Source organism: Aedes albopictus, chromosome 2 (genome assembly GCF_035046485.1).
Source record: "Aedes albopictus strain Foshan chromosome 2, AalbF5, whole genome shotgun sequence".
NCBI lineage: Eukaryota > Metazoa > Arthropoda > Insecta > Diptera > Culicidae > Aedes > Aedes albopictus.
The window spans coordinates 165,591,827-165,605,887 of NC_085137.1; the positions used below are offsets into that span (position 1 = coordinate 165,591,827).

A 14,061-nucleotide genomic window follows, 5' to 3' on the forward strand; every position below is an offset into this window, starting at 1 on the left:
TTCTATAAAAATATTCGGATTCAGAAACACTTTGACTTACGTTGTCGGAAAGATTGTGAGAACATGTTCGACGAGAAAGGCACTATCACCACTAGGTGGATTAATTTGGGTTTTTCTTCTTCCTATCTGTGTTGACATTATGTTTTGGGCTGGTGGTTCAAACACGTACGTGACCGCATCAGCTCACATGCAGTGTGACTGAATCCCATTCACGCACAAAATCATGTTGAGGTGAAATTTTGCATCGCCAACAATCGCCAAGCAAAGTAATCATTGGAATATTTTGTTTTCAATTTATTTTTGACAGTACAGGAGAAGAAAATGCTGCTCGGAGTGAATTTTGGCTTCAGAATTTATCTCGGATAGCAATATTTTCCTCGTTTTAGGTAAACGGGCTACAACTGACAGCTCAGTTGGGCTGCACTTGACGTTGCTTTTTTTCCTCTTCGCGAGTCTCGTCTCAGGTTTCTGCCGGTGGATGGCTTGGAGTCGTCTTTCGTTCTTCATAAACCAGGAACGATGTTTGCGCCTTGTGTGCAAGTTGTTATGGGGTATGTGCGGTGGGAGTTTTAAATTTAGTTTATTATATATTTTGGTATATCTTCTTAAAGATTTTTTTACGAGTTTTATTCTCAGCCTATACCCGTTCCAAGAACAGGTCGAACATGTGGACGAGGCGCCTCTGCAATAGACGTATTTCCTGTTTTTAATGGCACAAATGTCCCAAATGGAGGATAACGTGCCTCTGGAGCAGGCCTTCTGATGTCGGGAGTGGGATTCGATCCCAGGTCCTCGGCGTGATAGTTTTGTGTTCTAACCACCACACCAGGTCCGCTCCACACAGTGATAGCACATACATCTCTGGTAGTTAGTTCAGAGATGAGTGTAGCAACGATTGCGTTGTTGACAAGCACACATGCTCGAGGCATGACACGTGAGTTTGCCATTTCATTTTTACTGAAAGTAGCAAACACCGAATTCACAAGGTTTCCTAGATAGAAATTCCCCTTACCAGGGTGGCCACCGAACCGGGAAAAACGGGAAAACCGGGAAAAAGACGGGAATTCAGAACGACCGGGAAAAAAGCGGGAAAAAGCCGGGAATTTGAGATGATTACCGGGAAAATTATTGTTGAGAGAAATTTGGTGAACATATTTGAATTTTATACAACTTATAGATATTCTGTATATGTAAGCAAGCTAAATTCAAATTCAATTCAATTCAATTAAGTTTATTTCAATTCTTATCCTATTACACGTTGTTGCATTTAGTTACGCACTGAGATGGATTGTCCTGACAGTAGTGATTTGAGCTACATTTTGGGGTTTTGAAATTATAGTCGTAAGAATTCCAGGTTCATCATCATTTTAAGAAGACGATTCTGTTTGCGTTGAATTTTCATGCGATGGGTTTGAGCGCAAGTGTGCCATGCTTGGAAGGCGTATGTTAGTGTAGGCCGGAAAACTGTTTTATACTAGAGCAGCTTCGTTCGTATATCGAGCGTCGATCGACGATTGACCAAGGGATACAATGTTTTTGTGAGTTTGGCGCACTTTTTCAGGCTGCTCGAGATATGCTGAGAAAAGTTCATTTTTGGTCAAGCGTAGCACCAAGGTATTGCACAGCTTCGGACCAGGGAATCGACTGTCCGTTAGCTCTGATTTCACGTTGAGGTAGGTTTCTTGGACTGCGCTTCCTGGTGAAGAACATGGCCTGGGTTTTGTTGGGGTTAATCCTAATTTTCCACTGCTGCTGGTACGATTCGAGGGCCTGTTGAGCTTGTTGCAATTTGTCCATGACAACTGTTGGGTCTAGATGGGATACAACAAAGCCAGTGTCATCAGCAAACAGCTAAATTCAAATTATTGATTTAGATTCTGCACAATCTTGCTATTCTTGAAATTTTGCTATGTTCTTACCGAATGTGTGAATATATTTAGAACAACTATTTCTATGTCAAGAAATGCGTTTCCGAAAAAAAAGTGCTCGAACAAAACTCATTCTAAATTGGCCAAAAATTTTGGAATCAACGAAAAAGTTTTACTTGAGACAAACGGAATTAGATGTAATAGTTTTCAGAATATTATTATAACCCCATTTGTTTTGGATTAACTACTAACTACTTGTTTAAATAGTGGAACCATTATCAAAAAATCCAATGTTGGTCAGGTTTTTTTCGGGTACGCTTTTTTGACTACTTAAAGTCGTAAGAAATATTAGATTTTTACTTCATATATTTCTGGAAGCAAGCACGTGACTACGTCTTTAGTCCAAAATTGTTTTCAGATTAGAATCGATATTTAAAATTAGATAAATTTATTTCGGCTCGTTTAAAGACTTAAATATCTGGAAGGTGTTCAAGTAAAATTTAAGTATTCAGAAGCAGCGTAAGTACCAGCCAAGTTTTTCTGCTCAACTTTCACTTTACGATGCCACGAAAATATTCACCTTATCTTCAACAAGATCGTATCCTCAAAAAAATTTCTTCGATACACTTCCAACAGAAAAAAAAAATATGAGTGTTAGGAGCTACAGTATGTACGTGGACAGTACTTTACTCACACTGTCACACTGTAAGATCCTAAAATCGACTCGCTTGATTGCATATTATTCTAATTACTCCATATCTGATGTAAAATGATTGATGTAAAATGTTTTATAAGCATAAATTCTGCAGTTTAGTAAAACATATTTGCTCAGCATTACACTTGGTTTCAGCGTTTACGTTTACGTTTTTTTTTATCCCCGTTTTATTAGGGGAAATTAGAGGAAATTAAGCTGCGTCCAATAAGCTGAACTTCTGTGGCGTAACCCTGGGCGTGACCTAACATTGCCAAAGAATATTTATAATCATTGGTTGGTGTTCATTCTTGAAAGACGAAGAGGGTAGAGTACTTCATTGCAGTGTGAAAAGCAAGTTAGAATTCACGTAGAAGAAAAGCTTAAACAATCTTATCACCATTTAGAACGTTGTTGCAAGACAGTGCTAAAACAGTTAATTATTTTCAACTGTAATCGTTCATTAATATGGTTTATTGAGAAAAAGTATTAGTATTTACTAGTTAAATGTATAATTTTAGTGGATTTTTTTACATTGTTCCAATTTTTACGTAAAACAAGAGTTGGGTGTTACATACTCCAAAAATTTCCACTTTAAAAAAAACCGGGAAAAGTTGAAAAATTATACCGGGAAAACCGGGAAAAAGACGGGAATGCCAAAACTAAAATTGAGTGGCCACCCTGCCTTACGAAAGTAAGGTTCTTTGACTAACGCCACTTGGGCTGTACCATTTTGCATAAGTCTACAAAGATTGATCGTTGCTGTGCTGCTGTACACCAGTGAAACCTGGTTTGTATCAGTGGAGAACATTCAACGGCTGCAGGTCTTTATCAATAGAAGCCTGCGGTATATAATTCGTGCATGTGGCATCACAATTGGATCCCCAACGTGGAGCTCTATCGATGATGTCATCACACAAGCCGATAGGACTGAAATTCAGAGCGGAAGTGGTCGATCACATTCTACGCAGGGGCGGAAACGAAATGTGCAAGCAAGCGTTAGATTGGAACTCAGGCAGGCCCAGAGGCTCATGCAGGCGCATCCTCAACAAAGAAATAAATGAAGTCGACAGAAATTTGACCTAGCCAGTGGACACAGGTCAAGACGAATAGTTTGCTGATCTGCATTGCAAAAGTCATAGAAAACAGGAGCGATAGGTAATCAGTGTTTTACTAGAACAATGATCGGTGAGTGAGGGCTGATGGGGCTAATAAAAGATCTCGATTCACATGTTTGACCAGTAAGACTATAGTACCTAATGGAGACAGCTTTAAAACAGGCCTGTGATATGCTATGATGAAGACATGGCTAACTTTCCTCAAATGCAATATATACTGCAGTATACAACATGGTTTTACCAAAATTTTACAATCCTACCTTCCAAGTCACTAACTATTACGTACTAATTTGCAGAAATACATTGGTCCGAAATTTGCCGGCAGATATGGCAACACCAGTTGGCCGTATTTCAATGTATTCGGATAGGCGAATTTGTACATATCCGAGAATGGTTGCATCACTAGGCTCAGGTCCCTAAAATGGTACAATATTCTGCTTGTAATGCACCACTTTATGAGTAAGAAATTTAGGCAAACTCACCTGACAGTCACAGTCATCCCCGTATCGTTGAACACGTTACTAAGTGCCATGTGCACCACTCCGTCGTTCTGCACCGGACTCAAACTGCACGTCGAGTAAACCAACGATCCACCGGGCCTCAAAAGTTTTAAACAGTTCGCTAAAATGCCGGCCTGCAGTTCCGGCAGCCGCAATCGTTCCTTCACCCGACTCGCCTTGAAGATGTTGTTGTCGTTCTCCATGACCGAGTGCCGATCAGTCGTGCAGGGGACGTCCACCAGAATCCGGTCGTACATCTCGTACTCCTTGATGTCCCGAGCGTCCTGTTGGGTGACGAAACAGCGCTGCTTCTGGATGGTCTCTCGAAAATTGTAAAAATAGCTATTCATCAGTTTGTTGATTCTGTTCACTCGGCTTTCCTGAAGATCATTGCACACCAGAGTTCCCGGCCGAAGAGTTTGCAGCATCAGCAGAGATTTGCCCCCGGGAGCAGCACAAGCGTCCAGAACACGATCTCCGGGTTGAACGTCCAGCGCCAAAGCCGGAAGCACCGATGCCCCGTCCATCAGAAAGTGCGAGAGCACTCCGGTCGAGCAGCTCCGCGGCGGACGGAAATCGGAAACGTTGCCCCGTTCATAGGAATATATTTGCAAGTTTTCCGGTATTTCGAAATCGTGCTCCATTTCAATCGAAACGGGGAAATCTGCGCTATTGTTGTAGTACTTGTAGTGGTCCGACTCGGAAACAAAATCCTCCATTCCTTTCAGTTTAGTGGCCGGAATGAACTCGTGCAATCCGGCCGTTCCCACTTCCGGATCTATCAAACGTTGAAAGTCCATCTCGGCATCATCACGAAGGGTCCGATTCAAAGATTTTTTATAATCTACAAATTCTTCATTCGATTCACTTGACGCTTTCACCCTTTCGTCCAAATCAGGCACATCCTCCTTGTACAACTTCTCCAATTCCTGCCTCTGCTGACTCTCGGCAAACGCTTCAATCTTCTGCTCTAGTTTGAAAATCTTATCCTTCGAGAACATCTTGCCATCATCCTGCGTCAGGTACTGCTTCTTAGCATTGTAAATGTCCCGCAAATTAATCGCCCCGTCCGCCTGGAGGAATGCCGTCGTCTTTTCGTTGTCTCCGAACTGATTTACCAGGGCCATGTACTTGTGTTCCGTTAGCAGTGCCACGCGGATACTTTTCCATTGCTTTCCGAAAACCTGGCCGTAGAAATCGTCAAAGTTCTCCAAAGCGCGGTCTTTGGTGAATTGCTTCTTTTGAGCTTGTGACTGAGAAAGGTGGAAAATTTTGAATGGAATTTGAAATTAAACCAATTAATTATAAACTTACCCAATGTGTCTTGCTGTGCTTTGATCTAATGAGGAATAGAAGCACTCTTTTGGAACGTAGCATTGTAACAATTTTATTCTGATTATTGTTCTTTAATTTTATATAACAAAAAAATATCCACTGCGCGTGCCGGCATTCGGACACAAACCATCACAACACACGTGCGCCGAAACGAGAGGAGAACGGCGGTGATCAAAACAAGAAAACTAATCGCGACTTACGAAGTTGTCGAATAGTCTATTTTACGAAACGACAACAGTGTTGATATTGATATTAACACTCACGGGCTTGGGCGCAACCTCCTGTCAAATTTTCATTCATGAAATGAGCGATCAGCTGATCCGAAACGTCTCGTAAAATGGCTTATGTGCGTGAAGGTTTACGTGAGAAAAAACGAGAGGGAAATATTTTTTGCTTTTTTTTTCACGCACATTCTGACAGTTCTTTACGAGGTTTTTCATTAGAGCGACAAAGAGTTGGAATCTCTTTTACCTTCGTAGTCGCGAAATGAGGTGAATATATTTCCAATTGGAAAGCAAGACTGCCAGTAATGGTAATGGGTATGTTTGTTTGGCTGCGTTCGTATCGTTTGAAAAATTATTAGGGTGCTCCAAGGAGAACACGATGCACAATGGGAAAATATTGTCGTCGCGGTTGAAACCCGAAGTTTCCCCACACCCGACAATCGAATTTTCTCAAAGTCCATACGTGAAACCTAACGTCGGACGTAGTGCGCTGGACAGCGGACCTGGCACTCTATCCAGCGCACTGTGCCCGACGTACGTCCGACACACGGTTTAGGAGAAAAATCGATTTTCGCGTGTCAAAAATTACGATTTTCAACTGCACGAACAATATTGCCCATACAATGCTCAAGCAGTTTATATTTGTTGTAAAGTTAAACCGAAGACGGCTAATAACAAGACAGCCAGCTCCCACCCTGTCGCAGGTGACATGGTTGGAACGCCCTCAACGATTCACAGTAACATTAAAACATGATTGTGTGCGTGTACATGCTAATACGTACACGTAAATTGTAGTACAGTAGACGTTCGTTAAGTGCAACATGTTTACGTTTCAGTTACCGAATGAAATTCGCTAACTGCAACGACTGACAGCCGTCAAACAGTTGTCAATTGCTGTTGGACGCAGCCAGAATGCACTCTAAAACGTCGCAATGCTGCAGTAGTGCATCTGAAAAACATCGCAATTCTGTTGACGTTCGTTTTTGACAGATAGCGGTGCGATAACTGCAAAATTGTTGCACTTAGCGGACTTGCAGTTAAAAAGCGTTGCAGTTAAACCGTTTGCACCGAGCGAACGTCTACTGTACATCGAGGTCTTGAAATTAGTCTATGGTAGTGCATCTGAAAAACATCGCAACTCTGTTGACGTTCGTTTTTGACAGATAGCGGTGCGATAACTGCAAAATTGTTGCACTTAGCGGACTTGCAGTTAAAAAGCGTTGCAGTTAAACCGTTTGCACCGAGCGAACGTCTACTGTATTATACTTTCAAGATTTAGATATTTTTTGGAGCATTCATTTATCTTTTCCTGTAGTTCTTTTGTGACCCCAGAGCATTGGATCAGAGCTGCGTAGAAGTTCGCGAGTTCCCCCCGAACGTTGCGGTTCGCCGTTTCCAGTGCATCAGCGTTTGCTTTCTTGATGATGTTGTCCCATCTTTCTCGCTCGCTAACAGCATGTCGGTTTTCCAGTCCGCTTCCTCTGGATGTTCTTTCCGCATTCCGATCCTTGATCAGATGCTGACGTTCCTCATCAATTTTCATCTTCTTTGCTCCGCCTGACAAGTCATTCGCTGGTTTCTTGATAGCGCCCAGCTGTCGTTCTTCTGGTTTGTTGATAGTGACGTTCCGTTGCTGCTGTGGTTGATTGCTTCGCGTTGTGAATCGACCAGCCGTCATTCTTGCAAACGTATTCGGTAGTGCAGGGAATTCGGCGATGTCAGCCAAAACGTCGTACTGATTTTGAATCGGAAGCGGAGCGATGAGCTCTCTCGCCTCCACGTAGATCAGGTTCTTCTTCGACATCATTGTTTTGATGCTTATCTCTCGCTGTCGGGAAGGGCAGCTTGGGTCCGTGGTTCGGTGATCCGATTTTCGACAATGCAGACATTTCACTTCATTCGGGCAGTGGTCCTCAGCCTCCTCGTGTATGCGTGCATACTTGCCGCATCGCTTTTTGGATTTGCAGCTTTCCTCCCTGTGGCCGAAGCGGTGACAGTTGTTGCAGAACACGAATCTTCGGACATACGGCTGTACTTTAACCGACGATCCGAACACCTTCATCTTTTCTGGCAAGTTGCTTGCCCGGAATGTTACGCTGACTCGGTTTGAAGCGACCTTATTTCCTTTCTCACGATCCCATCTGTTGAGTCTGTACAGATTCACTACTGGATATGCACATTCGTAGTCCTGTTCGATCTCCTCCATTTCGATGTCCGTTGGAATGCCACCAATCACGCCGGTAATGCAAACCAGGTGCCGAGGGATGTACGCCTTGTAGCCTTTCTCCGCCAGTACAGTTTCGCCTACCAGGAGGTTTGCCTTCACCCATGAGTTGAAGAACACAATGATTTTGCTCCGTCCGAGGTATTTCAGCTCCGTGATCTGGTTTCGGTATTTTTCGAGCTTTCGCAGCACCGAACCCACCGAAAACTTGTTGATACGCTTCGTGTTGTCAATTATTTCGACGTATACACGATATGGTGCAGCATCCCTAGCCGTGTACATGAACGATTCAGGTGCTGAATCGTCCGCCATTTTGTTTCCGTCGATTTCACTTTGGTCTTTTCCGCCGCCTCCTCCAGTCGCCATGTTTTTTCTCTTCAACAGCACTTTTTCTCTTGGATTTTCTTTTACAACAGTTCACAATGTCGATCAGTAGTTATTTTCTTCACACGATAATTGAAATTATTTCTCACAACACTCCGCACGTGGATGTCTATCCAAAAACACGACACAATCCCAAAAAATAACGAGTTTTGATAGCACGCGCTCAGACCGTTCCGCTCGCGAAAACGTTCCACACTCGAATGTGCGACTGGCTAAAGGACTAGTTTTTATCTTTTTTTATGGTCAGACCGGCAGATCAAAACAAAAAATATCAAACGTCATTTTTGACAGCCAGCTGATTGAAAATTCTCCGCATCTCTCCGAGAAAGCCGTACACTGAAAAACAAGAAAACCCAAATTTGAGTATTTTTAAACTCACTTTTGAGTTCTTTTTTGCATCCTCTTTCATTCGCTCTCTTTGTTGTTGTCAAAGAGTGAATAGCAAAACAACCCAACTTTGAGAGTTCGATGCGGGAAGCCAAAATTGAGTAAGTGACATAGAACCGAAAGTTGTGTAAATTTAACTGACGGTTGAGTAAAAAAAACTTCGACTTAGGTACTTTTGCCGAATACGCCTAAATGCAAACTACCTACCTCAACATCAACTCCATCAACTCAAAATTGGCTTCCCGCACGCAACCTCGAAGTTGGGTGGATTGAACTCACTTTTGGGTACTTTTGTTTCTCCGTGTAGGGGAGATAGGGGTTCATCGGGTTTTGCGAAAAAATATATTATAGGAGACTATCCAGCAATTCACAAGCGGTAATGGCCGCCACAATCCTGCTCACTTTCTGGTAGGGATAAGTCGATATGACGTTTGGCTTGTGTCGTTTGACAGCTGATCGATAAGTTTTATGATCGATCTTATCGACCAGCTGCCAAACGACACAAGCCAAACGTCAGATCGGCTTATCCCTACCAGAAAGTGAGCATGATTGTGGCGGCCATTACCGCTCATAAATTGCTGGATAGGGCTAAAGTGCTACTTCGCAGGTTTTTCAATGTTTTTCAATAGTTAGAGGCTTCAAAACATATGAGTTCTTTGGGAAAGTTTGCTCAATAAATTGTCGGAAAGCCGTAGAGCACATAAAAATTTTTGACTGGAATGGTCTATTCTTTCAATGATTTTCCACAGAATATCTCCAAAAGCTATTTGTGGGAAATCCAGTTCTAGTACAGTAGACGTTCGATAAGTGCAACATGTTTACGTTTCAGTTACCGAATGAAATTCGCTAACTGCAACGACTGACAGCCGTCAAACAGTTGTCAAATGCTGTTGGACGCAGCCAGAATGCACTCAAAAACATCGCAATGCAGCTGTAGTGCATCTGATAAACATCGCAACTCTGTTGACGTTTCGTTTTTGACAGATAGCGGTGCGATAACTGCAAAATTGTTGCACTTAGCGGACTTGCAGTTAAAAAGCATTGCAGTTAAACCGTTTGCACCGAGCGAACGTCTACTGTATATTTAATCGAGGAATCACATAGTTTGCAGTGTTTCGACTGTCTACTGCCAAGAAAAACTAAGGAAATTTATTTTAGCTGAAAACCCCAGAAATTTTTGCTTTGTAGGAGTTTTTAACGGTATTTCTAAAAATTTCAGAATGAATTCATAGAAAAGCTCCCTGCAATCACCAAAATGATAACAATTTCGTATAGTGACATTTCATTTTTTTTTTAATACAGTAGACGTTTGTTAAGTGCAACATGTTTACGTTTCAGTTACCGAATGAAATTCGCTAACTGCAACGACTGACAGCCGTCAAACAGTTGTCAATTGCTGTTGGACGCAGCCAGAATGCACTCTAAAACGTCGCAATGCTGCAGTAGTGCATCTGAAAAACATCGCAATTCTGTTGACGTTCGTTTTTGACAGATAGCGGTGCGATAACTGCAAAATTGTTGCACTTAGCGGACTTGCAGTTAAAAAGCGTTGCAGTTAAACCGTTTGCACCGAGCGAACGTCTACTGTAATTACTAAAAGCATCAATAATTCAGTCTGCTCGGAAAAGTTTCTGGTAGATTTTTTATGGAATTATGTTTAAGTGTTTTCTGTGTAACATTTTGTAGAATTACTGGATAAATTCACAAATAGATACCTAGAATCCTTGCAATTACTGGCATCAAAACGGAAGCAAAATAACAAATTAAAAACCAGAAGACAGGATTCTCTTGATTTTTTTTATTAAATCTTTCAATGTATGGCTTGCCTCCTGAAGGAATTCCTGGTGTAATCAATGGAAAACATGAAAAGCTTCTAGCTTGATTTTTTTAGGACAGACATGAACATTGTAAAGGTTGCATTGTGAAGGTTGCTTTATGTCTTTCTGGGGGTTCTACAAGTTTTGCTGACGAAACATTGTCCTGAAATCGTGAATGTCAAAAGTAAGAAGAACACCTCTTATACGGAAATAATTATAAGCCCATCTTGTAGGTATGTCTGATGATTTAATCCAAAGGTTTGAATGCTACTCACCGGCTGTACTAGATTCACTTTAAACTCCAAGAGAAATTGGACATTGTTTTTAAGATTTTATTTTTATTTTTATTAACGTGTATTTTAACTGAAATGCTAATTCTACACTCAAATAAAAGAAAATCGGGTTAAGTACGGTTCCTTTGAATTCCACTAAGAATTTGCATCCTTTGACAGATACGTATTTCGACCTCAACTGTAAGGTCGTCTTCAGTGTCTTGTACTTGTCTTTGAGTCAAGTACAAGACACTGAAGACGACCTTACAGTTGAGGTCGAAATACGTATCTGTCAAAGGATGCAAATTCTTAGTGGAATTCAAAGGAACCGTACTTAACCCGATTTTCTTTTATTTACAGATATTCCCCTAACAAGCCCAGGTTAATCATCATCAATTCTACACTCATTTTTTAAGATGTACGTACACTCTAAGCATCAGTTTCCATCAAACATTATTCACAAGCTTCCAAATGAGTTCTTCAAAAATGGGATTAGATAGAAAGTAAGCCCAGAATATCGTTTTTTCCTGAAATATTAAAAAAAGCCTTACAAATTAATGCAATGCAGAAATGTCAAAATTTAAATTGTTTATGAGTTGAAAATCTTGTAAAATCCCCAGATACCTAATTCAGGGCTGTTACAAAAGTGCCGATTTGGAAACCGCAAAATCCGTGCCAAGCCATTTGAAATCCGCGCCGAAGTTATCAAATCCGCACCAGTACAAAAATATATGGTTTTGATGACTCAAACTCATAAAAATCCAGAATTTTTCAACTATTCATGACTTTTGTTGCACTCCAGCTGAAGATCATTGCTTATGTTAGAACTGATTTTTAACTATTATTAATCAATGACATGAAATGCAGCTTCTACATCAACCAAGAGTTTAAAAATGTTGCAAGTACCGTCGTGCGGGGTTACTTTTGAAAAGCTGGGCTACTTTGGACACTTTCGAATATGGATTTTTTGAATTCGAAATATGGTTCAAATCTGTTTGATGTCTTTGGGACTATTACGAAGCAATAGTTTTCCCTCCATTTGGTTGAAATTATTTTTCAAACAGACCGTTTATTGCTTGGGAGGACGCTAAAATACATCGAATAAATCAATAAAATATACATAACGTATCAGAACATTTAGTCTGTAAGCATTGTTTCTACAGTTCATAAATTTCAAAGGGTTGATCAATTCATTCAAAATATATCAACGTAGCATATACAATCGATTATTTGTATCATTATACATTATAAATGATCATTTCACCCAAATAAAGGATTGATGGTCCTTTTTTTCATGCTATTTATATAGCAATATCACGCTGCTCATAATACCAAAGGTAGCACGGAACCATCTTCAAACGCATAAATTTATTGATATCATGTCTGATATAGTATACTACAGTATTGGTACAAAGTAGTTTTCTATATAAACCTGGAATTTGAAATGCAATTTTGTTTTAGATAAAAATGTCCAAAGTAGCCCCCATCTGGTTCTATATGAAATGTGCCCGATTGGTGTATGAACAACTTTTTTGTTTATTGATGGATTTAGTTCAAATTTTGCATACATCCTACATACATACTCACAATTATTATGTGTAAAAAATGTGGAAATCCATCCACTACTCTGGGAGTTATAATGTCATAAAGTTGAACAATCATGAACAAGTGTAAAAAGAAGCCCCGCACGACGGTAGGCTAGTTTTTTTTTCAATTGGAATAAATAAAATGTTTTGGATCAATAGGTCTTTGATTACTTGTCAATCAGGGTGATTACTTTTTTTACGAGAACCGGATTTCCTTCCCAGAAATAGTTCCGAAAAAGGAGCATTTTTGCCAATCCTTATAACCAACATTATGGTAGAAATTCTGAAATTAATTTTGTGGTAAGTTTCAAAAGATCGTTCGAGAGTATTGTAAGAAAATTCTCAGATTTTTTTTCGAAGAATTCATGGATTATTTTTTACAGAAATTTATTTTGTGAAGATTGTGAAACTTTTTTTGTGATTGTGAAGAGTAATTGATTCTAGCGTAATTTAATTGATAAAATGAAGCACCAATAAATTTTATATCTAAGAGAGATAAAAGCTTCAAGTTTCCAAGTATTTTCCATTCTTCAAGAAAGGATGAAAGTCTCTTTTATAAAGACAAATCAATCAATCAATCTTCAAGAAAAAAATCTCAAAAAAAAATCTACCAAGAAAACTTTCTATTAACTGTACCCGCAACTCTCCTCTCAACGAATGCTCCGATTAGAAATCAAAGATAAAGTTTACCATAACAACAACAGTTTAAGTTCCAAAAGATTTAGGAATTTCATCAATAGCACTACTCTGAAACTCATTCATAATAAATCAAAAAAATCCTGCATGTTATAAAATCTACAAATTTCTTATGATTGATATTCTATCCAGCATTTTTCCTAAGATTTTTCCTTAGAGTTCTCTAAGAAAGCAATCATAAAACTCTTCAAGACGTCTTGCATGTATCTTTTCTCAAGAACTGCGGAAATTTAACGACATACTTTGTCATAAAACCATTTACAGTAGACGTTCGCTCGGTGCAAACGGTTTAACTGCAATGCTTTTTAACTGCAAGTCCGCTAAGTGCAACAATTTTGCAGTTATCGCACCGCTATCTGTCAAAAACGAAACGTCAACAGAGTTGCGATGTTTATCAGATGCACTACAGCTGCATTGCGATGTTTTTGAGTGCATTCTGGCTGCGTCCAACAGCATTTGACAACTATTTGACGGCTGTCAGTCGTTGCAGTTAGCGAATTTCATTCGGTAACTGAAACGTAAACATGTTGCACTTATCGAACGTCTACTGTACTTTGATTTCTCACGACACACAGTCTACAAAACCAATTATTTTCTTTACGTCATTCCATTAAATTTAACTATAAAATTTAACCAAATGTTTATCCAAAATTTCCGGTGATCTCTTTTGTGCAAATTCCGCAAAAAATCAAGTTTCAGGATCACCAAGAAACTCTAGTATTTATTTCAGATAGGGTAAAAGCTCCCTTAGTGGAGGTAGTACCAATAGTGGTGGTAGTGCCAATTTAGCACTATTTCGAACAAAAAGCTTGCAAATGACATTTTTAATAGATGCATCATAACTAATTATTAACATTAATTCAGTTTTGTGTTCAGGATTTGCCGAAAAACCTATTTTAAACAATTATTTTCCTTAAATTTTTTGCTCCTTTGCACCTATAGTGGTGGTAGTGTTCCTA

At 39.9% G+C, this 14,061-nt stretch overlaps 2 protein-coding genes across 2 annotated transcripts; both read right to left on the bottom strand.

The window, feature by feature from the left end:
- Positions 1-3,930: 3,930 nt before the first annotated feature.
- On the bottom strand, positions 3,931-5,629 carry LOC134285945 (5-methylcytosine rRNA methyltransferase NSUN4-like). The gene is made up of 3 exons (XM_062847502.1): positions 5,492-5,629; positions 4,160-5,430; positions 3,931-4,093 (listed from the first exon to the last, which is right to left on the bottom strand). Exons 1-3 carry the CDS (start codon positions 5,552-5,554, stop codon positions 3,949-3,951), a joined length of 1,479 nt encoding a protein of 492 aa, XP_062703486.1. The 5' UTR covers positions 5,555-5,629; the 3' UTR covers positions 3,931-3,948.
- A 1,359-nt stretch (positions 5,630-6,988) lies between these two features.
- Positions 6,989-7,543, bottom strand: LOC115258479 (uncharacterized). Its single transcript, XM_029858595.2, has one exon. The coding sequence runs from the start codon at positions 7,541-7,543 to the stop codon at positions 6,989-6,991; it is 555 nt and encodes a 184-aa protein (XP_029714455.2).
- Positions 7,544-14,061: the final 6,518 nt, after the last annotated feature.